The sequence below is a fragment of the Dermacentor andersoni genome, chromosome 9 (genome assembly GCF_023375885.2).
Source record: "Dermacentor andersoni chromosome 9, qqDerAnde1_hic_scaffold, whole genome shotgun sequence".
Lineage (NCBI taxonomy): Eukaryota > Metazoa > Arthropoda > Arachnida > Ixodida > Ixodidae > Dermacentor > Dermacentor andersoni.
Window position 1 is genome coordinate 25,333,529 of NC_092822.1, and position 24,673 is coordinate 25,358,201.

General features: G+C 49.6%; 1 protein-coding gene across 3 annotated transcripts in view; it reads left to right on the forward strand.

Annotated features, from left to right (window-relative positions):
* Window positions 1-483: 483 nt before the first annotated feature.
* Window positions 484-24,673, forward strand: part of Ptp99A (Protein tyrosine phosphatase 99A) — a 226,905-nt gene continuing 202,715 nt past the window's right edge. For 2 of the 3 annotated variants that reach the window (XM_055068666.2, XM_055068668.2), the window contains exon 1: window positions 484-2,684. In XM_055068666.2, coding sequence (XP_054924641.1) covers window positions 2,528-2,684 — 157 coding nt within the window. In that variant the 5' untranslated portion in view covers window positions 484-2,527. The remainder of the gene's footprint in view (window positions 2,685-24,673) is intronic. The other variant, XM_055068667.2, reaches the window with a different exon arrangement.

The following is a 24,673-nucleotide window of genomic DNA, read 5'->3' on the forward strand; positions in this document are numbered from 1 at the left end:
TCCAAATCGCACCGCCGCCGACGGCACTTCGAAAACAAGAGGATCGAATCTCAAGGGCTCCGCTTTTATGTACTGCCAGCGCCAGGAACAATTACAGAACCGTGTGAACATCACGGCCGCCGTCTTTTAGATACTCCTTAATGTTTCATCGTAGCCTCTGATATCGAGTGAACGCGTGCGCGTCGAGCTGCTCAAATATTTGTCAATGCGGCATGGTCTCCGAGGTTAAACAACCCGCCATCTCGGTGGCCACAACTAGGCGGCGTCCAAAACCCGACGTCTGTGACGTGTTTCCGGCCCCCGAGATCGCCTTCGGCGCACGGGGCGCACAGGCTCGGCGCCTTCAACCATGCATGCCTTCCACCAGCAAAAACATAGCCTTTAAGATCCGCATTTTCAATCCAGAGGGCGCCACCCTATGAGGCGTGTATTCAGTCGAGAGCAGACGTTTGTTGTCGACAGATGGCGCAACGCGACAAAAAAAGCGGCATCCGTGGGCGTTTAGTTTCGGTTCTCCACCACCTGCCCCGCCGGCCGCGCTGCTGCAGTCGCGCGGTACTGCGGTTCTCGAATGCGGAGATTTTATTGCCTAGCTTCTCTCAGTCGGTGGTTGCAACGTGCATACAACCATGCATGCCTTCAACCAGCAAAAGCATAGCCTTTAAGATCAGCATTTTTAATCCAGAGGGCGCCACCTTACGAGGCGTGAATTCAGTCGCGAGCAGACGTTTCTTGTCGACAGATGGCGCAACGCGACAAAAGACCGGCATTCGTGGGCGTTTAGTTTCGGTTCTCCACCACCTGCCCCGCCGGCCGCGCTGCTGCAGCCGCGCGGTACTGCGGTTCTCGAATGCGGAGATTTTCTTGCCTCGCTTCTCTCAGTCGGTGGTTGCGCGCCGCTCCGCACGCAACTCCGCGGGGTTGCCTTGGTGCGCGAGGTTTTGCTCTTCGCGGTGGTGTTTTTGTTAATTTTTTCCTTATGTGGGTGCGCGGACTAGGGGTCGCCTGCTGAGGCCCAAACCCCGACCCCCAACGAGCTTCTTGTGCTTTTCTTTTTTGTTTTGTTTCGTCGCTTCTGTTCTGTGTCGCGCGCCTGAGTTTCTTTTTTTGTTTTCGGATTACTTCGCTTTCCTCCGCGTGTCCTTTGACGCTGAGGAGAAGGATCAGCTGTCATCTTCTCTGACGTCTGCAGAGGAAGGATATATGGAAGCGCAGTTTCTCCGCATCCCTATCGGCCAAGTTGTGAGTTGTCGAAGCTATTGCTACGCTGGATTCTATTGGCTCGCGATCTGTTCTTAGGTTTTCGTTTTTCATGTTTCCCCTTGGTGCAATCATTTAACGCAAATTTACTGTACGTATTATCTTATTTTGCAAGCTATTGTTTTCTCTCTTGATCCTCTCGGAACGAGCTACCAATATTTATTAATTTAAGGTTGCGCGGTCCGGGTGCTTCCAGTTATCTGAGGTTGCGATCGAGTGTCTTCACAGATCGTGTTTGCTATACGGGCGCGGCTTCTTTCCTTATCGAAGCGTTATCGCTCGACATTGTCTGCTTTTTCAGCCTATCTCTGACTCGTTCAGCTTCTTGCGTGTAGTTTATTGCCGCCGTTAGCTCTGGAAGCGCGGACACATTCCAAGTCGCTGATACAGCGGAAGCACTTCTTAACGAACCTCCGCGCGTAGCAGTGACCTTCCTGCGCACTTAAGCGGCGCAGCCTAGTGGCGAAGCCGAACCTGCTTTTAGCGTCGGCCATAGCGCTGTGCGGTACTCGTTCTATATTTTATAGCGAATGCGAATAAAAAAACTAGCGATTTTTTGCATCGGATAAAGTAGATAACAGATTACATCTGTCGCATAAGGAAGAACTTGTAGGATGAAACAAGTATAGGTGCTGAGGAAAAGAAAAACGGAAAGTGAAACGCGAGGGACGTAGTCTCGAAGCGGAGCAGACGACGCCGTTTTTAGTTTCGAGCAGTCGAGGACTTCATTGCCGCGAGCAGACGACACGGTCGCGCACAACACTAGAAATCAAGGAAGGAAAATACGGAGAAATTGCTCCTCGTGAAGTGTCGGTGAAAGTAAAGTACAAAAACAAGAAAAGCGATTGGGAAAGGAAGCTATCGGGTCGTCTTCGCCGGTGCCACTTTTTTTTTTTTTTTTTTCTCCAAGATGTCGGCCTGGCCCGGTGTTCTCGCGCGCAATGGTCGGTCGAGCCGCAGCCGGGTGCAGCTGCCGCGGCGCGGATATCGTCTGCTGGATAACGGTCGCCGCCGCGGGCAGACGACGGCTCCTACCGCTGTCGTCTGCTTCGTGCCCCGCGCAGCTTCTGCGTGACGCTTTCCCTGAGTGTTGTGAGGAAGCAAAACGCCCCTTCTAAAGGCGCGTTTCGAGTGCGTGGTTGATGACAATGCGTTGCGACGGGTTTGGACCGCGGGTCCCACGAGACGATTGACGTGAAGTAAAGAAGACGTCGTGCCGGTCGCTGGTGTGCGTGTGTGTGTGTGTGCGCCGTACGTGAAAAAAAATATGCGCGTCGCCGGGAACTTGACTACTGCGAGCAGACGACTGATCAAGACCCGGATGATGACGTCCCCTGCCCGGCTTATGCTACTTCTGCTTGAAATCGTCTGCCTCTGCCTCCTAATCGCCGCTCCAGCGCACGCCGCCCCGGCCTTTGATAACGGTGAGTACACCGTCAACTCTTTTGTTGTTTTTGGCCGCCACGCTCTTGATAACTGTCGTTTCGGCGTTGCCGGCGGTGCTTGTGCGAGCGCTTTATGTGGTCAAGGTCACTTGTGCATTTTGTACGACGTTATCTTATATTTAGAGTAAGAGGGACTAGATAGATTTCGTCTGCTCATATTCGTTTCCTACCTTGCCCGCCAGCAATCATGTGTGGTTTTCGACATAACAGCCCGTGGCAAAGTTGTCTAGACAAATTTATTGTACGCAGAAAGATAGGCATCTGTGCGTGCGTATATGTGGCGATGTTCTTTTGAAATGTCTAGGCACCAGCATGGGAAAAGCGGATCTATGACATCGCGTTCTGCGTACAATTCATTAAGAGCAAGTTAATACGAGTTTCCGGTCAACTTGAAATGAATCGTTCAGTAATACCGGGAGGTATGAATGAGCAAGGACCCAACGTAGCACATTGTTATCCAGCTTGCAATTCAGTAATTTTCCCCAACGTATCACGTATAACGAAACATACAAGTAATTGGGAATAAGTTTCAGATGACGAAGCAATTACATAAACTCAGACGCCTCTCTGTTCAATCCACGCGGCCGAAGAAGACGACCTCAGGTACGAACACACGGGAATATGTTATTAACTTCAACTTGTATAAATTTACTGAGCTGGCCTTATAGAGAGCAGACCTGTCTATGTAGGGTCTTCCTAGTTATATATGACCTAAACACCCTCAGTTATGATAGAGCGGTGTTATCTGAGCGAGGTATATCTAAAGATATTTTCAATCATAGCACGAAGGCATTACGAAGCTTGGGTTCTGTCCAGACTCGTAAAAGTTTGGTAGTCGCGGAATTACCCGGCAGCTTGAACATAGGTTTGAACATTTGTACATACATACATACATACAAACATACATACATACATACATACATACATACATACACACATATACATACATACATACATGCATACATACATACATACATACATACATACATACATACATACATACATACATACATACATACATACATACATACATACATACATACATACATACATACATACATACATACATACATACATACATACATACATACATACATACATACATACATACATACATACATACATTTGAACGTCGATACAAATCCCTCAGGCGTTCCTTCTCTATGAGCCCACATTTTGCCTTCACGGGTCTGTTCAATATGTGCGCCGAAACAAATTCGAACAAGACACCAAATCGGAGGCAGATAGAAGTTCGTGTGGCGTTCTCCTTCGCTCCTCTCTGGACCGCTGCGGTATTTTTTTGCCGCGGCACGGACGGGGGACCAACCACGACTGAGGAAAGACGGACGACGAACAAGCCAGAGATCCAGGAAGCTACCGGATCGAACTCACGTCCAGCCTAATACGCCTAATCGACCTCCCCGATTAAACCGCACGAGGCCTTGCCTTGATGGCACTCGCCTTCCTAAATTGTCGGACCGTGATCACGGCGCACGACGTACGAAACCAGGTCTAGCGGGGCAGCGTCCTGACGCACTGAGTACAGCGCCCCAGCCGGCTTCCATTGCAACTTCGCCGTTTGCATCGAAGTGCTGTTTATAATTGCCTTCTGTGTAATGCGAGGTTCGGACAAAACGTGACCCATTCCTGCCAAAGCAGTTATATTCTTCTGTTCTTTCTTTCTTTGTTCCTTTCCTTTTTAACCTAAACGCCTGTTTCTTAATTTGGTTTTGTTTTTTCTTGCGTGTGTGTTTTTTTTTGCGCAATCATTGCAGTCACGCTTTTGTTTGACCCTTCTGTCTCCTTTCTTTTTAGTTGGGGAATTCATCCTTAGACGCCACATGTTGAGTTTACATCTAGCAGGGAATAAAATAGGAAGCCTTTTTTGTTGTTGTTGCTGTCGTTTTCCGCTTACCGCTGCATTACATATTCTTGCAGGGTAAGATTTCGGGTAACATTTACAGGGTAAGATCGATGCGACAAAAGCTTTACTGCAAGATTCAAGGCGCATGCATACTACAATTCGCCAGCTATCGCGTCACTAATTTCCTTCTTTTGTTTTTTTTCTCATTCCGCTCGTGCTTTAATTTCAAACGTCTCCAACTTTACCCTCGATTTTACTTGGCCTGTAACGAGTGTGAAAAGCATTTAATCTCACGATTATTGTTATACAATCTGTGTTTAAAAATCGGAGGACGACATTGCGAGGTATGTAGGCGACTGCGATCTCGAAAACGAGTGAAGCATACGATTCTTTTATTTATTTATTTTTCTTTACAAGACGAAATCGCGATAAAAGAAGTTACTCGTGCCGAGCGCTGGTTGAACGCTACAGCGCTATACGGCCGCGCAATATAGACCCAGGTGCAGGCGACGTCCCCGTGAAGTTTCCGGTCGTTATGGGACCACGTGGCTAGTTTGCTCAGACGCTTTCGTAACTCTCTTATTCTTTTTTTTTTTTGCTTATTCTCTCATCGTTCTCTTCTTCTTGCCTTCTCATTTCTATTTCTTTCTTTCTTTCTTCCTTTCTTTCTTTCTTCATATCTTTCTACACCGCAAGAGAATATTGCTCAACTGGCGTCTAGCTGCCCTCTTGGGTCCGCTTGTATCGCATATGTGTATATACGTTAGACACGTCCGTGGCTCTAGAACACGTACCGTGCAAAGGCATTTCGCGCGGGCTATACATATACGGCTTTTATGCGGAGCTGGAGCGGGGGATGCTGCTAAATTGTACACTTTGAGATGTGCGCCAGTCCGTTACAGTCGCTATATACACGCCCGTTGGCGTTCCCTTGTCGACCGCGGTGTGAAAGGAAACCGTGGGCTCCCGAATTTCAGTCAACGCTCACCAGCTGGTCGGCTTCGCACCACTTTTTTTTTTTAGTCTGATCGTACTTCTGGTAACAGCGCAAAAAAAAAAAGCAAACAAGGACAAAAGGAAGAAAACAACATGGCGCTGTGTTGTGCGTTTTTCTTCCTTTCGTAATTGTTTGCTTTTGTTGTTGTTGTTGTGCTGTTGCCAAAAGTGCATTGAATACTAAGCAACTCGCCCACCTTGCTATCTTGCGCCAGCATACTTTTTTTAGACTATGCCCGCACCCCCTCGGTAAGGTGTCTGACCCGCTGATAACACGCGAACACAAAGACATCCGCGATCGGTCGCAGAAAGATAACGTAACCGAGGCCCCCCAACCCTCCCGTCTCCGTAAATCCTTCCTATTCGAAAGCAGCCATCTCTGGCGACGACGATTGCCGCTGATATGAATCCCAGGAAAGAAAGAAAGAAAGAAAGAAAGAAAGAAAGAAAGAGCGATAAGGAAACAAAGAACAAACGGGTTTTCATGAAAGCAAAAAGCGTCGCTTAGCTTTCTTTTTTTATTACTACTGTTATTGTTATTTCTGGTACCAGGAGGAAGGGAATGTAAGAAGACGATGTCGATGTCACTTGCGACGTGGAGGAAAGAAGTCGATTGCAATCAGACAGAGGCGGCACGCGGGAACGTGCATACACGGTTCGGTTTTTCTTTCCTGGGTTCGCTCCGATCTCCTCAGGTTATCTCTTTCTGTGAATAATCCCGCCCGGCACATACACCTGTCACTACTCGCGTCACGCCATTATCAGCAACACAGTTTCCTCTCTCTCTCTTTGTGTATATATATATATATATATATATATATATATATATATATATATAAGGAAACTTGTGCGGCCGGCCAATCCTTGATAAAATGCCGGAGGCGTTCCGCTGTGGACAGACAGCTTGTCGAGCGCGCATGTGAGCTCTGTGTAATTATAAAGTGCCGTCGTTCGAAACCCCGTGAAAAAAAAATGAGGAAGCGTTCCTTTCGGTTCCGCGTTCGTTGAAAGCGGCGACGTTGCTGTGAGAACCGTCGCATCGTACGAGCCGGCTTGCTGACTCCGCCGCCGCTGTTTCTACTGGCAGCGCACATTAAATTCAAATCGTATAGCGTAACGCTGTAATTGTACGAACGCGGCGTGAAAAGTAGGCGAGTAACAACTACACGTTCACTGTCGGAGTTCCATCGATCACACTCTTGGAAGCTACCCTTCGGTGTCGTCTGTCTTTTTTTTTTTTTCGGGATGGGCGCGGGCGTGTCCCAAAGCTATAAATGACCATGACATGCCTCCATACCGAAGAGCTCCGAACTTATTTTGGTCACGTGGGGGTTATCATGCACCAAGGCATCATTGTTCGCGGGTGTCTGTCTGTGCTTACGTCTCTTACCGTGCGAGGAGTCGAACCTGCGGCCCCCGATCTAGGCAGCATCAGCAGCAATCACCTCAACGACCTTTAGATAAGGGCACACATGCTTTAGGGTAAGGGTATGCGCAGGTCGTCTGTGTCTCCTAATTTATAACCACCGTTGGAACTTGAGCATTCAACAGTGGCTGTTTTTCTCTTTGTTTGTTTGTTTTTTAAAGCTTTAAATGCCCATTTGATCGTTTTTCATTGGAATGCGATGTGGACTCGGCGCTAATTCAGAAGAGGCCAGAGCTGTAGATACAACAAGCGCTGGGCATATATATAAGGGGTCAATTCACGAAGTTTTTTCGTTCGTAAAGCTTTTCGTTCGTAAGTGCTTTAATAGCTCCCGACCAGCCGCCGTAGCTAATATGTCCAGCATCGGGATCGGCTGAACTTTCCTCTCACGAACCTGGATTCCGGCTATGGCATGTTTCTCTTTTTCTTTGTTTCTTTAATACTGGCCCTAGCTCTACCTGCGTCTGCTGCCCAACGTACCACCTAGCTCTGAATCCACTAACATATGTGCATTCTTAAGCAACGACGCGCCAACTACGCTGCGTGTCTTTGTTAACAAGTTCATCTCTTACAGCCAAGACCCGCGTCCGGCGCAGTTGCAAGCCGTCGTTCGGTGTGACCAGCGCGAGATCCCGGCGCTCTTTCGAAGAGACCGCGTGGGCAGCGTAAAGAGCTGGGTCTGTGACAGCCCCTGACCATTTCTTTCTTTCTTTCTTTCTTTCTTTCTTTCTTTCTTTCTTTCTTGCTTCCTTCGTACGTGCTGCACGTTAGCAGCCCACGCTAAAAGGGCGCGTCGGCAATTATTCTTGCGCGGTCCGCCCCATCGCGTATAAGCCCTCTGTCACGCAGACGCACACACCCCTGCGGCCGCGATAGTAGCGTGCAGCAAGCAAGGCGGAGTCTGGTCTCCGAAGAGCGATGCCTCCTATATAGGCTGCGTACAATGAAATCCCCACGACGGCTATACTTCGGCTGTGTTTGGGCCACAGGCCACACACACACACACACACATACACACACACACACACACATATATATATATATATATGTATATATATATATATATATATATATATATATATATATATATATTGTCTGGAAGGGGATGGCATGAACATAACCGGGAAGGCATATTTCTTCCAACAGTTGTGTCGGACCCGAGTATATACCTGAGCCGTGTCGTAGAAGTTTACTTGTACCTGATAGTTCACCTTACTTTGTACTTAACTAGTACGACAGCAGCCTACAATTTACATTCTGCAGCAGCTCGGTAAAGCACGGCCAATGTTGGCCAATCATTGAATCATATCGTAATCACCATTGATACATGTTGATCCCTGCATTAGATCAAAACTGGCCCTTCTTCTACTGCTATTTGTGTTGAGTGCTTGCCATGCTACCCAATTTTTTCGAGTCATTTCTTCTAAGCACCGGGACACAAAGAAAGGTTTCGAAGGAAGTCATCCACTCCTGGGCACTCAGACACTGGGTCACAACTTTGGACGCTGTCAAATTCAGCCATCGTGTCGTGTTCACCATCGTGTCAGTTCTGATTGTCTCTCACAGGCCTGCTATATACGCCCTCCTCTGACTAGCTCAAAAATGCCTAAGATGGTCGAATTCGACAACATATATGATGGAACTCCACACTGTCCCGAATTGCACCCACCGCCTAATTCGTCCACGTTGGCTCTTTGGGCCAATCAGAGAGGATTGAGTATAACTGACACCCAGTGAGTCAAACAAAAAAAACTGACGAAGATCGCGTATCTCGCGATACGGCGGGGATTTTACAGGGCGCAGGATGTCAGACGTCAGAGAGCCGAGTTTCAGGTGCCGAATTCACAAAACTTTTGGTTTGTAAGTGCGGCCTTCCATTGACCGCGGCCGCCTTTGTTAATTACATATGTCCAACATCATGTTTGGCTGGATGCAAAGATCTTGGGAGCCTAGCCTCATAGTTCATTAGCCCAGAAAGCAGTTCGAGCGCTTCTTCCACTACCTGAAGTCAACAGACTTGGGTACCCGACTACAGGCATCCTGCACCTAACTTAGCGCGTGGGAAAGTGCGGTATAGACGAATGTTTTCTCTCTCTCTCTATTTCACTCCCCATTCCTGTCCCCACGTGTAGGGTAGCAAACCGGCCTCAGTCTGGTTAACCTCTCTGCCTTTCCCTCTTCTCTCTCTCTCTCTCTCTGTTGGAATTTGCTCTTGCGAGCTATTGAATCGTAAGAGCTCTGTGCATAGCGGCCTGCAGGTGTTCAGAGCGAGGCGGCGCGCCTACTCGCCTCGCATATAGCCAGCTCCAAATACTGCACGGAAATTTCGAGCCGGCGAGTTATATACGTAGCCGTGCGTCACGCTCTTTCTTTTCCGGCGCGCGAGCTTTCCCTCGCGCGGTCGCCCGCGTCTACGCTTTCGGTGCCTCGACCCCCCCCCCCCCCCCCTCCCGCTGCAGGATGTCGCCTATACGGTACGGCATAGCGCGCAGACGCCTCGCTGTCCGGCGCGTATGAGGCGACGCGACCCACCTCGTGGGCGGCGGTGTTACGGCAAGGCGTTGTCGTCCTTCCCGTACCTTCCCGCTGATGCGAGTGCTGAAGCGGCGAGTCCATGTACGCCGACTGCTACGTGTGGGCTTTGCAGATATTGCGCCGCCGTTTTGAAGTACATATAGTGTATGGAGAGAGAGAGAGAGAGGGGGGGGGAGAGAGAAAGAAGTGTCAGTGACTTTCGGAACGATTCTACTCCCAAGCACCGCCGGTTAATGGTGCGCGATCGTGTGTGTGTGGATATGTGAGAAGGACCGCACAATCAAGCGATGAAACGAAGTACGATAGGCGTAACGTTAAACGGACAGCAAACAAATAACTTGAGATGTAATAGTAAACTTTAAAAAACATGAAACATGTAACTTTGAGCTCTCTATTTTCTAAATTAATAATCAATATATTAACCCGACATTTCACGAAAATATAGCTTTAAAAGCACATACGTGCACGATAAGCATAAACTAGTTTAGCGTACCTCCCTCGTAAGCGTAGCTGTCCCACCTACGTACTCTCATAGAAGTTAACTCCTATCATACACCCCGAGATAAGGAAGGCAGCGGCGTCGACTGGAGAGCGAATGAGGATAGCCGATATCCCAGTTGAAATTAAGAGCAAGAACTCGAGTTGGGGGCATGTCGTGCAACGCATAAAATGGATAACCGTGGAGGTTATTAGAAATACAGAATGGGCGCCATGGCAAGGGAAACGCATTAGAATACGACAGTAGATTAGATGATGTGATAAGATTAGGAAATTCACTGGCCTATATACAGGGTGCCCCAACTATCATTCACCAAGATTTAAAAGTATGCACATGCCACGCAGCTGGACAGAACCAAGGGAATGTTATTTGCCGTCGCTTGGAGATACTCAGATTGACTTTCGCGTTCCGCCTAATTACGTAATTAGTATCAGTTAATTAATTAGCTTGTCAAATATTGTAATTAGATGAAAAGTCGCGATAACAAAATTGTAGAGCTACATGCAAAAACTCCCGATACAGCCTTCCGTCGCTCGATACGTGCTAAATAAAAAATGTGTTTTTTTGCGAGCGTGAAAGAAGCCCGCAAATACACGCCGAATCGCCGCTCGACTTGCACATTAATTTCTCCGCGGCTCTTACACGCATGTCCCATCTGCGCGGTTTCTCGCGGAAGCCATCTCCTGTCAGAGATCTCGCGAGTCCAAAACAGTTGCTCAAAACCACAAAACAATAGAGACGGCCGCAGTAAGGAGCAGCATGTGGGTATAGAGGCTCTAAAATATACGTGAGCGGAATGGAAAGACTGGGAATATAATGGAGATAACAAAACGACAGCGTGGGGAGGCAGTATAGTCGATGAAGGCTCGCGATAACCGCGCGCACAGTGCTATACAGTGGGCGGGAAAGAGCCGTCAGGGCAGGACAACCACGCGAATTCCTTCGTGACCAGCGCTCGCCGGAAACTGTCCCCGAAGAAGCGGCACCACCGCACAGAAGCGGCAGTCTTCCAGCAGCCGACGCCCTCTAGTCGGGCCTTTGTGTGTGGGGGGGGGGGGGGGGGGAGGGGGGGTGGAAGCCGGGGCCGATGCATTCGGAAGAGAAGAAACGGAGGTCGTTGGTGGGGGGACGCCACATTTGGCAGTTGTTGGCAAGTTGTTGGCTCCCGGCGCGCGCTGCATAAGCGCGAGCGAGAGCGCGAACGAGTCTCAATTGCCCCGCTTGCCTGTTCTCTCTCTCTCTCGACTCATTTCCGTTGTGTCTTCGTCCAAACGCCCCCTCGCCGCTCTCCCGGAATACGACGGAGACGCGAGAATCGAACGAGGCTGACGGCAAGTAACCATTTTAACGAGTGTTGTTCTCTGTCTCGGAAAGTGTGGTTCGTTAGGTATGCAAACGAGACTACAGACAGTCGCAGGAAGTTATAGAGAGTCGAATTCCCGAACGGTGGGAGCCAACGTTTTGGCAAGCGGACTTGATTTCGCCCTGGCGAATATATTTACGCCCTCGCTGAAACGTGGGTACCGCGAGAAGCATTTATTTGTTTTCCCCACTGTTAATCAGTTCATTGTACTCTGTTTCACACGAAGGCTAGCGAAACTTCTCTCACTGGTCGCACGCGCGACCAAAAAATAGTGCGTCACAATTGAATGAAATGTATAAGTATGCGTCTATATAGTACGGATGTAACATAATCTCGTACTTTTCTGTCACAAATTAGGACATAACTGTTACGCAGAAGGCGTCGCAGGTCTGAATCCAACTACCAGCGATCGAGCGGAGTGACACATTTCTGTGACGGGCGGCCGCAGCACACCGCTCGCGTTCGCGGCAAAAACATAGTACGCCACATATTGGGACCACGAAGGTATACAGATAATGGTGATGTGATGTGATGTATACAGATAAGGTGATGTGACCTACATTAAGGTCCACAAATTGAAATTGTAGCGTGTGTAGTATTTATTGCGTAGAAAGCGTAACAGATAAAGAACTGCCGAGAAACGCGCGGAAGTGAGAGTTCCACGACCGCACTACTTGCGTAGGTTCCGCCGCGTTGCCTGCCATTTGTGAAACGGAGTTATAGCAGTGTGTTCTACTCGCTTCTGTTAGCACTCTACTTATGCATAGGCCCATTCGCCAAGTTCCTGGCGTAAAACCAGAATGTGTCGTTATTAAGCCATCCAGAGCCTAGTTATCAGATAAAGTCCTCCTCCCCATGAGTCAATGCCACAGTTGGCTTCCCCTGTCATTTCCTTGGACTCATTGTCCGTTGGCCTCACGCGGCTCTTACAACACGTGATTCTCGGCCACTCCTCCACGTTGTACATGTGCCATCGCGAACCCCGCACCCCAACAGTTGGGAAGGCCGTGCTGTCCAGCTCGGACCCACGTCACCAGCGCGAACTGGCGTGGTGGTGGTGGTGGTCTTGGGAGACTTCTCAGGCCGCAGGAAGCCTGGACTAAGGACATCCCCTCCCCCTTGTCTCCCCCCGTTCTGATGGCAGAAGCTGGAAGAACAAAGCCAGCTTTCGTTTTCTCCCTCTCTCTTCTTTTGCCGTCGAAAAAAGTTTGTTCCTCCCACTTCTCTGGGCAAAATCAAATCAAGTCTGCACGACGGGCCGAAAGCGCAGCTGTCACTCACAAAGCCGGGGCGTTCATCTCTCCTCGGATCAACTCCGGGCGCATCGCCGCGTCCCCGGAAGGCGTTGCGCGACGACAAACAATGCCCACGAGCCCGGCTCGTAAAACGTGAACACCGCGTCCTCTCTGCGCGAGTCGTTGACGCCTTCTTGGTTGCCGTAACGCGGTCATGGCTCCATCTTCAAGAAGGACGCTCGGCGCACGTCAAGGCCGGGCTACCGCCGCACTCGCTCGCCGTACGGCTAGGTCCTTCGTATTGTTCCGAGTGTGACCACTTAATTCGAAACCGCTCGTATAGGTGTGCTCCCTCGTATTCTTTTCTGCGATCCCTTCTCCCCGTATTGCTTGGCGCGAGAATTGATATGCGGTTCCATTTTCTTTGTGGCCGGCGATAATGGATGCCTTGGAGAGGCAAATCAGTCACTGCTGTAATCAGCCTTCGGAGGAGGCACGGATGTGTGGGGGTCTGCATCTTTTGAGACGCGTGAAATTGCCGAGGCACGGCCGGTGACCCTGTGTGCGTTGCTTTTGTTTGTGAGCGTTGAATATGAACCTATTGTTTCCATTATCTGAAAGAACATGGAACTTTCACTATATGTATTTATGTTACGAGGTCAAATCTATGGTTAATCGGATTGGACAAGTTTAGACGCAATGATATGCAACTGCACTAGCGAAAATTTTATTTTTCCCCCTGATTCTTGAAACACAAGTGTCGTTGTCACTGACTATTGCTTTGAGGAGAGCAATAATGAGTTTCACAAGATTGTAAGACGCCGCAGCACTTTAGGTAGTTTACTCCAGCAAATGAACATTCAGATTATTAAGCTTGTTACTTCAATGCTTTTGGAAATACCTTCTCCCTATAACCATTTACTGCGCTGACTGCTCTTGCCGATTCTGGCACTGTACATTGATTAGCTGCCTTTTGTGCATACCTAAAGCCACCAGAGCTGCTGCAGCTGTATTTTCTGAAGTCAGCCGGACTGAGTGACCCTCGGTGAGGAAGTCAGGATTATTACGGTTCTTCCGAGTCTGCATCATGTTTAAACTATGTCCTATATCATCCTCTTCGTCTACTCTTTATTTTACACTTTCCTTTTCGCCTATTGAAGGGTAGCAAAACGGAATCAGTCCTAGGTTAACCTCCACGCCTTTGCTTTATCTCGGTCACTTTCAGAGCAGTAGCCAATTTAACCCTGTGACCATGAATACATACATACATACATACATACATACATACATACATACATACATACATACATACATACATACATACATACATACATACATACATACATACATACATACATACATACATATATACATACATACAAGAAGTTGCATGGCATCCTAACGATGTCATAGCTATATGATCGTTCTTTTGCTGTGGCACGTCATGTACCAGGCATCGCTTTACTAGTGCGAGTGCATTCGCATCTACTTGCACCCGTGTACACGGTGTATGAAAAAGATGTAAATTGCGACCACCCCGAGGTATATCATTTTTTTTCTTCATTCATTCACACTTCTTTTCCAAGTCTGTTCTGTCAGGATCTCCGCTGTGGCCACTTCTACTTTCGGCTTTCTGGCGTCTCATTGAGACTCAGGTCATTCACTTGCCAGTCGTTTTGTTCTTGGCGGTCGCTTTTTCCTTACTTGCGAACTCCGGCTCCAATTTGCTCCAACCTTCTTTTCTTCTTGTTGTTAGTTCTTCTTCCTTTTTTTTCCCTGGTTTATTTAGGAGAATTGCATGGAACCGCGACCATTTATACACGCGCCAAGCACATTTCGCAAGAAGGCAGCCACATCTTCACTGTCGTTTTCTTCGTACAGTCTACTCGGTTTCTTTTTCGGGCCCTCCCATCGTGAATTTGTTGTGGAGTTTAGAACTCCGAGGAAGGGCCCACGACAATGACGCTTCCAACAACCGCGGAGCTCTCTTCTTACCTGTACTGCGCTGCAAGAACATTCGACAGCGCCGAGGCCTACCCACTCGTCTCTTTCTTTCTTTTCAGTTTTTCATCGTTCGCATTCACTTGTCTGTGCCCTTCTTTCTGTTTTTCTTGCCGCCATATTTTTTTTTCATTTTATTTTTCTTACCCGCCTCTGCCGTCATTTTCAAGAACATCGCCTCGCGCTGCCTACTTTCCTCGCGCCGTCCGCCAACTACTCCGTCAAGACCTCACACATGCACCGTCCAGTATAGCACACTGCTAACGAACTCGTACAGTCGTGCCAGGAAAAAGAAAGGCCCAAAAAAGACCAAACCATAACACTATAGAGACTCGCAAAACAAGAGGCACTCACCCTAAGAGAAAATGACATCTCCAACGAAAGATTGAAAGAAAGAAAGAAAGAAAGAAAGAAAGGAAGAAATACTCGCGCTCGTTTTGTACACTTGAGTCAGACCGACCGACCCCCGCTGTAGTAGCTCTCCGCGGGTTCGCTAACGTGCGGTCGGGGATGGCGACCGAGATGCCTATCTGCACCGACGTTCTTCATCGTGCTCGGCTGGTATACCGTAGGCCCGCTAGCCCAGTGCGTGTGTTTCTCAAGAGCACGGCACACCACGGCCTGCGAGTTCGGGCATTGGACTAGCGCGCGTGCGCTGTAGTTGCACGCCACGCCGATGTTATACAGCAAGCGAGCAGCAGCATAGCGGCAGCACGGGGCGATGAAGGCGGTGTACCACGCCCGCGCGTGCTTGGTGCATCACTCCGCGTGCGCGCCTTGCTGCGTCTTTACGGAAGCTTCTCTCTCTCTCTCTCTGCCCGTCTGCGGCTCTGGCTTCGACGCGGCTGCACGCTCACCTCCCTCCCCCCCCCCCCCCCCCCCCGCACTCCATCGCTATAGCCATCACCGCGTGTGCGTTCATTGTTAGACGCGCTCGGCCAAGCGCGACGGACGCGAGGTGCGGGAGGTTCGAGAAGACGAACTCGAGAAGAGACTCGGGCACCATCGGCAGCGAAGCATCACCACGAGAGAACGTCTCTCGTGCCCGCCGAGCGGTGGCGCTGTTTGCCGCGCGCACACGTGATCGAGGCTTTCGGAAGCGTGGCGTCGGCCCCTTTTTGTTTGTCGCAGTTATTGCTTCGCCTCCCCCCTGTGTTGTCATTGTTTTTTGGAGAGTTTTCATTTCGCGGTTCGCGGGGCAACGCCGAAAACGTCGAACTTCCTGCAGGGGCTGTTCTACGGGGCTTATGGGACTTCCGGATCTGACGAAGTTCAGTGTTGAAGCTCCTCCGCACCGCAGGCGTCGATCCTGTTTATTGCCCACCACTGCGTGCTTCGACTTCCCTTAAAAAAAAAAAAAAAATATCATTGCTTACCTCAATAAGGCGATGGAATCCTATAGCAAATGTCGTCTGTGACGCCACCATGCGTCATTCTCAACAGTCTTCTCCGTCCAATGAATGAATGAATAAAGCCTTTATTTGCGGAAAGGACAGCACGATGCCCAGTAAAGTAAGTTGTGCTCAGTAGAAGCAGTGCTGGACAAACTACTCTCAATATCACTACGCACAGAAGCCACTGGGAAAGCTAGCCCTTACTATAGGCTCTAGCGTTGGATCGCTTCATGGCCAGCGCATACACCACGTCTTGTTTACTTTCAATAACGGCTTTTCACTGCTAATTACCGCAACAACCTTGGTAGAACTAAAGCGACTGGTCTACCTACCTATAGCCCTCTTTCTCATGGCAGACGTGTCATCAACGATGATAAGATAGAAGTTTTGAGATCTCAGTCTCTTTCAAATCCTTCTTATCGCACTTCTTTCGCACGAGCTAGCGCAGCTACCTTAATGCGCGTATAGAACATCGAATAGTTCATATTCTCTCTCTCTCTCTCTCTCTCTCTCTCTCTCTCTCTCTCTCTCTCTCTGTGCGTCATGTGTGTTCTCGCAGCATGCCATTGCACACTGTGGTCCGCACTTAAAGAGAACACGGGTCTAGTTTGTCGGCACTGCAGCTGCGAATGCCGGCTAAAGATAAATACGTCAATGCACTGCACATGGGCGTAAGGAGGTGTTAAGGCTACCTGCCGCATGTCGGGCGCACCCGTCAAAGCCGAGCGCTTTGTCAGAGGAAAACATTCGCACGTACTCTAATGTGACCCCTTTCAAGACAAAGGACGCATTTGTGCTCAGAATACACAAGAACGTCGTAGGCCAGTGTCACGCTCTGTTTTTCGGGAACATTCGTAGCCCCCCTGTCTCGCAACAAAAAAAAAAAGAAAAGAACAAACACACAACATCCGTACAGCAACATTTCGCCGCGTCCTTCCCTCGGCTTTCAATCTTCTCCGCTCTGAAGCGCCTCTCCTCCATCGGGCGTATCATTCCTGATCTTCTAGGGCGTATACGCACCCTCCAGCATCAAGATCCGAGTGACAGTTAAGAGCGTCTCACTAAGGGCAACGGACGTACGTTCCACTTCCGACCCCTCCGCCCACTCCGTACAACCGCACTCTCTCCATCTCCACAAAGCAGCGCCGCCGCCTCCCCGACATGCGCTGCTCTTGATTACAATTAACGGCCTTTCCAATTACGCAACGACGAAATCCCCCCTTACTCCAGGGCCCTTTAACTCTCACCGACTCCCTCTACGGCCAAGCCATCTTTCCTGTAGGGGGGGAACGCCCAAGTGGCTCCGTAGTGGCGCCGGCGCGCTATCAGTCTCCCACGCGAAGACACTGGCTTCGTTCCCGCTGCATGCCGTCCCAATTCATGGATCCCCTCCTCTGTGCTATGTAAGGAATTGAAGGGGGTCGCAGGGGGGGGGGCACAGGGAGAGTGCTCCTCGCACACATAGACTCATCTTAGCTGAGCGAGACGACGACGACCCGTGAAGAGCCGCATAAAGAACAAAACCCTGCACCCCCGTCTAATGGCGTCTGCGCTGTCGTCTGCTTCTTGCTTTGTCTTCCTGTTGAAGCCCACTTGTACTGTCGTGGACGTTCCTTTCTTTTATTTCGCGTTTGGTATTACGTGCTAACTTGCATTTCGTACCCACTTGTTACATCTCTTCGGCGGAGAAGCTGATATATGTAAGAAGGGAACATTATCTTCAAATTATCTTCAAAGACAGACGCCCTTTTTCGCAAGGAACATGGTTTCACACTTTCAATTTGTTACGCAGATGTTACATTGCCTTCTGTCGTTAATTGTGCAATGGAAAGAAGCTGAGGTATTTTGTATTATGGCACTACGATAGTGGTTAGTTTATGAATGAATGACAAAAGAAGAGGAATATATAAGAGATGGTGGTTACAATATATTTATTGAAAATCATGGCGGGGCCTCAGGGTGGTCCCTGTTGGGGCCGACTCCCTCGGCCCAAGTGACGATTTTCAGTTGTTCTCCGAGGTCGGTGGCTGTCCTAATATTAGAGAATGACAATCTAAAGACGGTCGCCATGAAATGTATGGTAAGTCTTCAAATGGATAACCTCCTGGTAGAATGTTTCCTCTCCTGCAGAAAAAAAAGATCTTGGGCGAAACGTAAAAGTTCCTCATGCGTATCTACAGTCATGTCTATTTGAGTATCGAACAAAGGTTATTCCCATGATACGCATCTTGAACACGATTAGAGCAACACTAACGCCCCAATGTAAGGTGGAGCTGCCGATAGCACGTTGCAAACACGTTCCATGTGGCTTCTCCTTAACCCTCTCAAAATTGTTATAGAAACTACGTTGAGCTTCTGTGGATTGTGCGTTGATCTCAATGGAATTATTGCTGAGATTCGATTGCGAATCCCCTTGCGCCATAAAACCACTTACATCCACCGATGAATCGAAAAGCATGCATGATTTTCGCAAGGTATATGCAACTGCCTTCACGCTTGCGCTGTAGGGAAGAAAAAGAGGTCAGCGAAAAACGCAAGGAGTCGATGACGTCATCGTCACATCCCTCACGCCGTTGCAGCGACTCTTTCCTTCTTCGTCGCACCAATTTACCCTTTCATCTCGGTGTCTCCCTCTCTCTCTTCTCGTCGTGCCGTAACTAAGTGGGAAAGGCAGAGACACCGAGCGTGCGACGCGCACAAACACGCTTGCACGAAAGAAATTTTAAAAAAGAAAGAAAAGAAAGCGTCACGAGATGAGGAGAGACCGTCTGGGCGGCGTGAACTCTGTGGTCCGCTATTTTTGGAGCTCCGCCACTCGTTCCCGCGGTGTGAGCCATGGCGGAGGCGAATAACCGTCGGCCCGTGACTCTTTCTTGTCTTGAAATTCGGCCAAGGGGACAGAAAACCCTGGGCGTCTCTGAATGCGCGTGTGTGTGAGCCCGCGGCCCGGAACCGCAGTGTCTGAGCCCAGAAGAGTGCGCAGACGGACCGCACCGGGGCTCCGACGCGGAGGGCCGGCGTGTTTCTCTTGGCGAGCTGGCGGCGGTTTGGAGACCCACGCCCGGCGGTGTCCTGCGGTGTTCGTTCATGCGACGCCCCATAAGAGCCGACGAAGAACACAGGGTGGAAACCGCCTTGCTTCAAACTTAGCTTCCTGTGCCTTGGTGCGTGTGTAAGCCGGCGAACACGTGACGACCGCATACCTGAATCTGAGGGAGAGATTACCTGTGTGTCCGGTTCACAGCAAAGTACGCGGTTTTCCCCCTTTGTGTGCTCAGTGTTCAGGTGTTTCCGGAGCCAGAACATTAGACGTAACGGATTTCGTGTTCCCTGTGCCTTGATGCGTGCGTGTACCGTGAACACGTGACTGCCGTATCGTCAGCTGTGGGCGACTATACCTGACGGGCCGTGTCATCACAGAAGCGCATACGCTGTTCTTGCCTTTCGCTTGTTCGGTGTTGACGTGCCTCCGGAGCCAGGACTCTATAGAGCAGTATCGGATTTCGTGTTTGTGCGTTCCCGCAAAGGCGCAGTGAACCGCGACGCATCCACTGATAGCTGTGTTACGAACGTTTATCGCCCTCTCAGTGAGACGAGACTTTCGTGAGCACGCACTTGCGTCGAAGATGCATGCCTCCAGAGCTTCGGGGACGGCGGTGATTGCTGACGTCGAATATTGCTGCTGACCGTTAGGTTTAGGTTAGGTTAGGCGTTAGGCGTTGCTGCCGACAGTTAGGTTCGACTGTCGGGTTCCACGACAGTGCGTCTTCGCTTTGCAGTGCAGATTTAGGCGCACGAAGTTTACGGGATCCTCCATACGCTGAGATTCCCACGAGGATTGTTTGAGCACTTGAGCGCTCGCCGCCAGAAGCGTTCGAACCGTTGTTACCTCTAGGCTCAGCGGAAGCGCTACAGCGACAAAGGCAAGGTCCTTTGCGCTTGACATTTGCGAAAGCATGACACGTTGCGCGTCTGGTGATCTGTCATCGACGGAGCCCGGCAGGTGTGCGTGATGCATTGGTGGCTCATGGTCCGTAGTGGCCGTGGCTGTGTCTCGTGCAAGGGCCGTCGTGACTTCCTCGACATGCTGCTGGAGCTGATGCTGCTTTCCCTGGAGCGGAGCATCAAATCCGTGGCCGTGCTCGCTGCGCTGGGTTACTTCAATCAGAAAGGTAAAGCGCCCACCCACAACACACCTGCGTTAATTGGACTTTTTACGCGATGCAGGTTTTGTTCTTTCTTACCCGCGACCACACCCGAGGACGAATTCGCTTCGCGTTTCGATTCGTATAAGCGCTGCTTGACATTGGCTAGCCGCCTTGTGCCCTGATCTTCTTGGGCGTGGGGTCCGCGTTTACGAAACCGGTTTAGTCTAAGAGCTTCGTTAGCCTTGGTCTCGCAACACTATTTTAATGATGATCGCTACCATTTTGCAACATCCAGTAGACATTTTGCAGCATTCTTAGTCATCATAGTCAGCCTCGTCATCCCCACTGCAGAACAAAAAAGGACAAAGGTCTCTCGCGGAGATCTCATTCATTTGTTGGTAAACTGATGATTGTTAGCATTTCTAAGATCTTTCCGAACACGATGGCTAGACTCGCTGCTTCGTAGCGTAACAAATGACAGGTCTGCAACAAGGTACATAGAAAGGCACATATTCTAGTCCGTGTCTTCCTCGCAACTAAACTGTCCACTCTTACGCTGCTACGCGATGCTTCTAACCAATGCAGCCACGATACGTTTCGCCACCCGTAACCCCCGTCGCAACACTTGTATCCCTCCAACATTGATTGTAGTCATCCTCGGCGTAATTAAGTTCATGGCTGTAGAAAATCCTCTAGCGGAAATCTCGCATCCACTGACCAGGGAACGCCCATTATGCCCTCCAGTTTAGTGACCTAATCACTCGTTCTGATTATCTGCTTTCCTCGTCTGCGGTTTCCTTATCTTGGTATCCATTCTCACATACTCAGTGAAATACTGGCTATTTGTTGTTCAACGCAGCGCATGGATTTCCCAACTCTTCTTCTCTCACCTAATATCAACTACAGCGTACCGTCAAGTCACCATCCACCCCCCCCTCCCTAAATTCTAGGCTACTCTGTCCAGGCCAAAGCGCTCTTGCATGCGCAAGGTCCACAAAAGCCTTATTGCTCTTTTTTAAAGGCAACGGGACTGTACGAATGCTTGTTATACTGTCAGTGAACATTACTCGGCGAGTATGTTCGCACTGACTGCCTCTTTCATTTTTTTCTCTCTCTTTCCTCCTTTCCGATACACTGTAGGGTAGCGAACCTGACGAGGCCTTGGTTAACTTCCCCGCCTTGCTTCTCTCCTTGCAATAACTGACGTCAAAGCGGCAGCAGCTTTTGCAATTAAGACAAGGCTTTATCAGAAATACGGCGGGTTGCTTATCAGCGCACGTGCTATGAGCTCAAAGAGCAGAACATTGGTGGTGAACGCGATATCTGGCCAATTCATGCACTTATATATCGCACTTCACCTCCTCTTCCTTTTTTCTTTCTAATTATGCTAGCTCTCACAGCACGGCGCCCAGCAGCGTCCCTCATTGCGCAATTCACTTCCTCTTTTCTTTTTTAACATTTGGTAACACATGTGACGCCATTCGCGCATTGTCATTGACAGTTCTTGCTAAGCGACCTGTTCCGCGAATCCGTCTATGCCCTCGTTGGGCATACGGAGTCCCCGAAGAGCGGCTATTACCGGCATTTCCTTCAAGCTGTCGCAAGCAGGCCTTCCTCACGTGCCACTCCATCTCTTCAGGGAAGAGCGCATATACAAAAAAATCTTCCTTCGTCCCGTTCTTCTCGTTGTGTAAGCGGGTAAGGACAACGCTACACAGCGCCACGAGCGTACTCTTTCTGTATAGACGCTCTCGGTGAATAACTCGGAGACCCAGGAGGGCAACTCGGCTTGTTCACCCTGTGTGCCGTGAATAATGGATCTTCGCGCTGCTGACGCTCCAAGTGTCGGCGCGTTCGTTCGGCACGCCGCTCTTTTTCCGCTTCCTCTAAAGCGAAGCATGCGGATGCGTTGGACCGATGGTTCCCGTCCAGCGAATGGGGCGACCGACGCTCGCCTTGGAGACGGTGTCGTCTGTCTCCTTTTCTCTGAAGTATATATGCATTTATGGACGTCGGGGTTGTAGGTATTTTTTGTTTGTTCGTTCTTTTTTTTTGGGGGGGGGGGGGGGAGTAAGTTGTCGTGCGTCACAAGGGGGCAGCTAAATGAAACAGTGCAGGCCTCACAATACACACACACTTAAGCTTAACTAACCCAACAAAAAATGCGATGCAAGCAGGCGTGCGCAAGCATGCACGCATTGTTCCGCGCGATTGCTTACTCTGTAAACATTTCTTTGCAGGTGTGCTGGTAGCTGCATACGAAGCGTGCCAATAACGTTAGCTATGGCGAATGCTTTCTTAGTCGATGCCTGACGCGGCACGCTTTAGTTGCCGCTTCAAGACATCTACGAGCTCTTTTGGTTAAACGCTAGCCATTCACTATTCCCAAACCTTCATCAATAGGAATTCTGCTATTCTGAATTCTACGGAAGATCGCTTCTTCAGGATGTGGCCATGAAGTGTTCACTTCAACTTAGTTACTTCGTCATATAGCATTACCTATTAAAGGATGGTACCACCAAAATAGAATCGTCTCACGTCCTCTCAGAGGAAAAAAAAAAAAGGGTGGATGCACGTCAGTTTGGCTCTGCAAGTTCATCTCCCAAGCCGTCCAGTCAGCCGGCTATAGCCCCAGTCAACGAGCCATGGCGCAACGAATTCGTACGAAAAGTGCCTTACCTCCGTACGCCCCCGTGCCCGTCCTCATAGCAGGCTCCACAATTTGCCCGCTTACGGGACTGGAACGAACGAAACGGCCGATCCAAGCACCGCCTGCCGCGAGCTTAGCATCGTCTGCTACACACAGCGACGCGTGGGAGTCTTGTGCTTCTTGTCGTCTGTTCTTTCCTATATGTCTTCTGTCGTCTTCAGCTTCTTACCTGCTCTTTTCTATGTCTCTTCTTCTGCTCATCTTCTGCTCATCTTCTGCTTGTTGTCGTCTGCCCTTCCCTATATATGTATTATTTTGTCTGGTATTTCCTTTATCTCTTCTCTTCGTCTTCTGCTTGTCGCCCTCCGATATTTCCTATATTTCGTCTTCTGTTCGTTTCCTGCTATCTTTGCTAAATTTGAAGGAACCAGCACTAGAATGGTGGACGGTGTCAAGAGGAGACAAACACGTTCGTCTGCTGTCTTCTACTATGTACAATACGCCTTGCCTTCATATCCCTTTTTGCACTGCGGGAAGTTTTTCTCAGCATTTCTTTTTCCTGCTAACCTGACCCTTTGCTTTCAGCATGGACAGTTTTGTTGCTGTGTCTTTCAATGTAGTTTCTTACTTTGTTTTCCTTTATTGGTATCTTAGGAGATCGTTCTGTCTTCACCGTGATTTCGGCAGCAGTGCAGTGCTGTTGTTTTTTACGGTTCAAGCGAGCTTCTTCCAACTCCAGCTCTGACGACGTCTCGCTTGGCAGCACTCCTCCAAGCGTGACAAGCCTGCCTTTTTTTCCTCGAACCTTTTGTCTTTTAACTTCGTCTTCTGTTTCGGGCTTCAAGTCTGTTTCCTGCCTCGTTAACGCGTGCTCGAGGCTTTACGGGCAGAGATGTTCCACTGGCCGACGCTTCAACCGGGGGACCGGAAATGTCCTTCTCTCTCTCCCTCTCTTGCTCGGTCTTTGTTTCCCTCATATTACTGTTTTCCTTACTCGGCAGTGCGGAAGCTGAAAATTAGGCTGTTCTGCACGAGTCCTTGCGTTTTCCTTCCTCACCGTGACTTTGCGTATACGAGCGGGCGAGTGTGGGTGTGCGTGCGTGCCGAGCGATTCTTATATCACCGCACACGCCGCGTCTACGTTATTACGCAACGCGCCATTCTGCTTATGCTTCTGGGCCAGATGTTTCTGACTTTGTTTTGTTTGCCCTCTGTCTTCTGCTCTGTCTATGCCTTCTGCTTGTTCTTCTTTATCTTATCTCTTCGTTTCTGGATCGCTGAGGCATGCTCGCTTGGCGTGGCATCCAGACCGTGCCTACGCTCTTAGATCAAGAACCTGAGGATGAGCTGAGCGCGGCAAGCGATGCGAATCTGCGCGAGTTCGTTGGCTTCGCAGGGCTCCTACGCACGCGATCGATGAGCAAGCTGAAGTTGCTAGCTATGTTGCTACGTTACGAGCCCAGCGTCAAGGTATGTCAGTTCTTTGGCCCAGTATTGCTGAACGAGAGGTTCAGTGTGCGAGTTCAGCCGTGGAGCTCTGTCTGACCATTGTTGCATGCGACGTGCGTACACGGAATGTTGATTCTTGTTCTTCGAAGAATGAATATTGCGCAGTTGGTTTCGGTACGCGGCCGTCGTAATGCTCTCTGTAATGTACGCTGGCGTGCCCCATATTATCAAGGTTAAAGGCTGGTCTTTCCGATTTAAAACAGTGTGGTACAGTGCAAGGTACCAACATGTTCGCAGTTATGTTTTGATCGCTGCGTATATGTCAAATTAGAAATTTATTCACCCAGCAACTGGAATAGCCCGCCGGATTATCAGCCGGGCGGAACGTCTCCAGCTTCTCAACGAAAT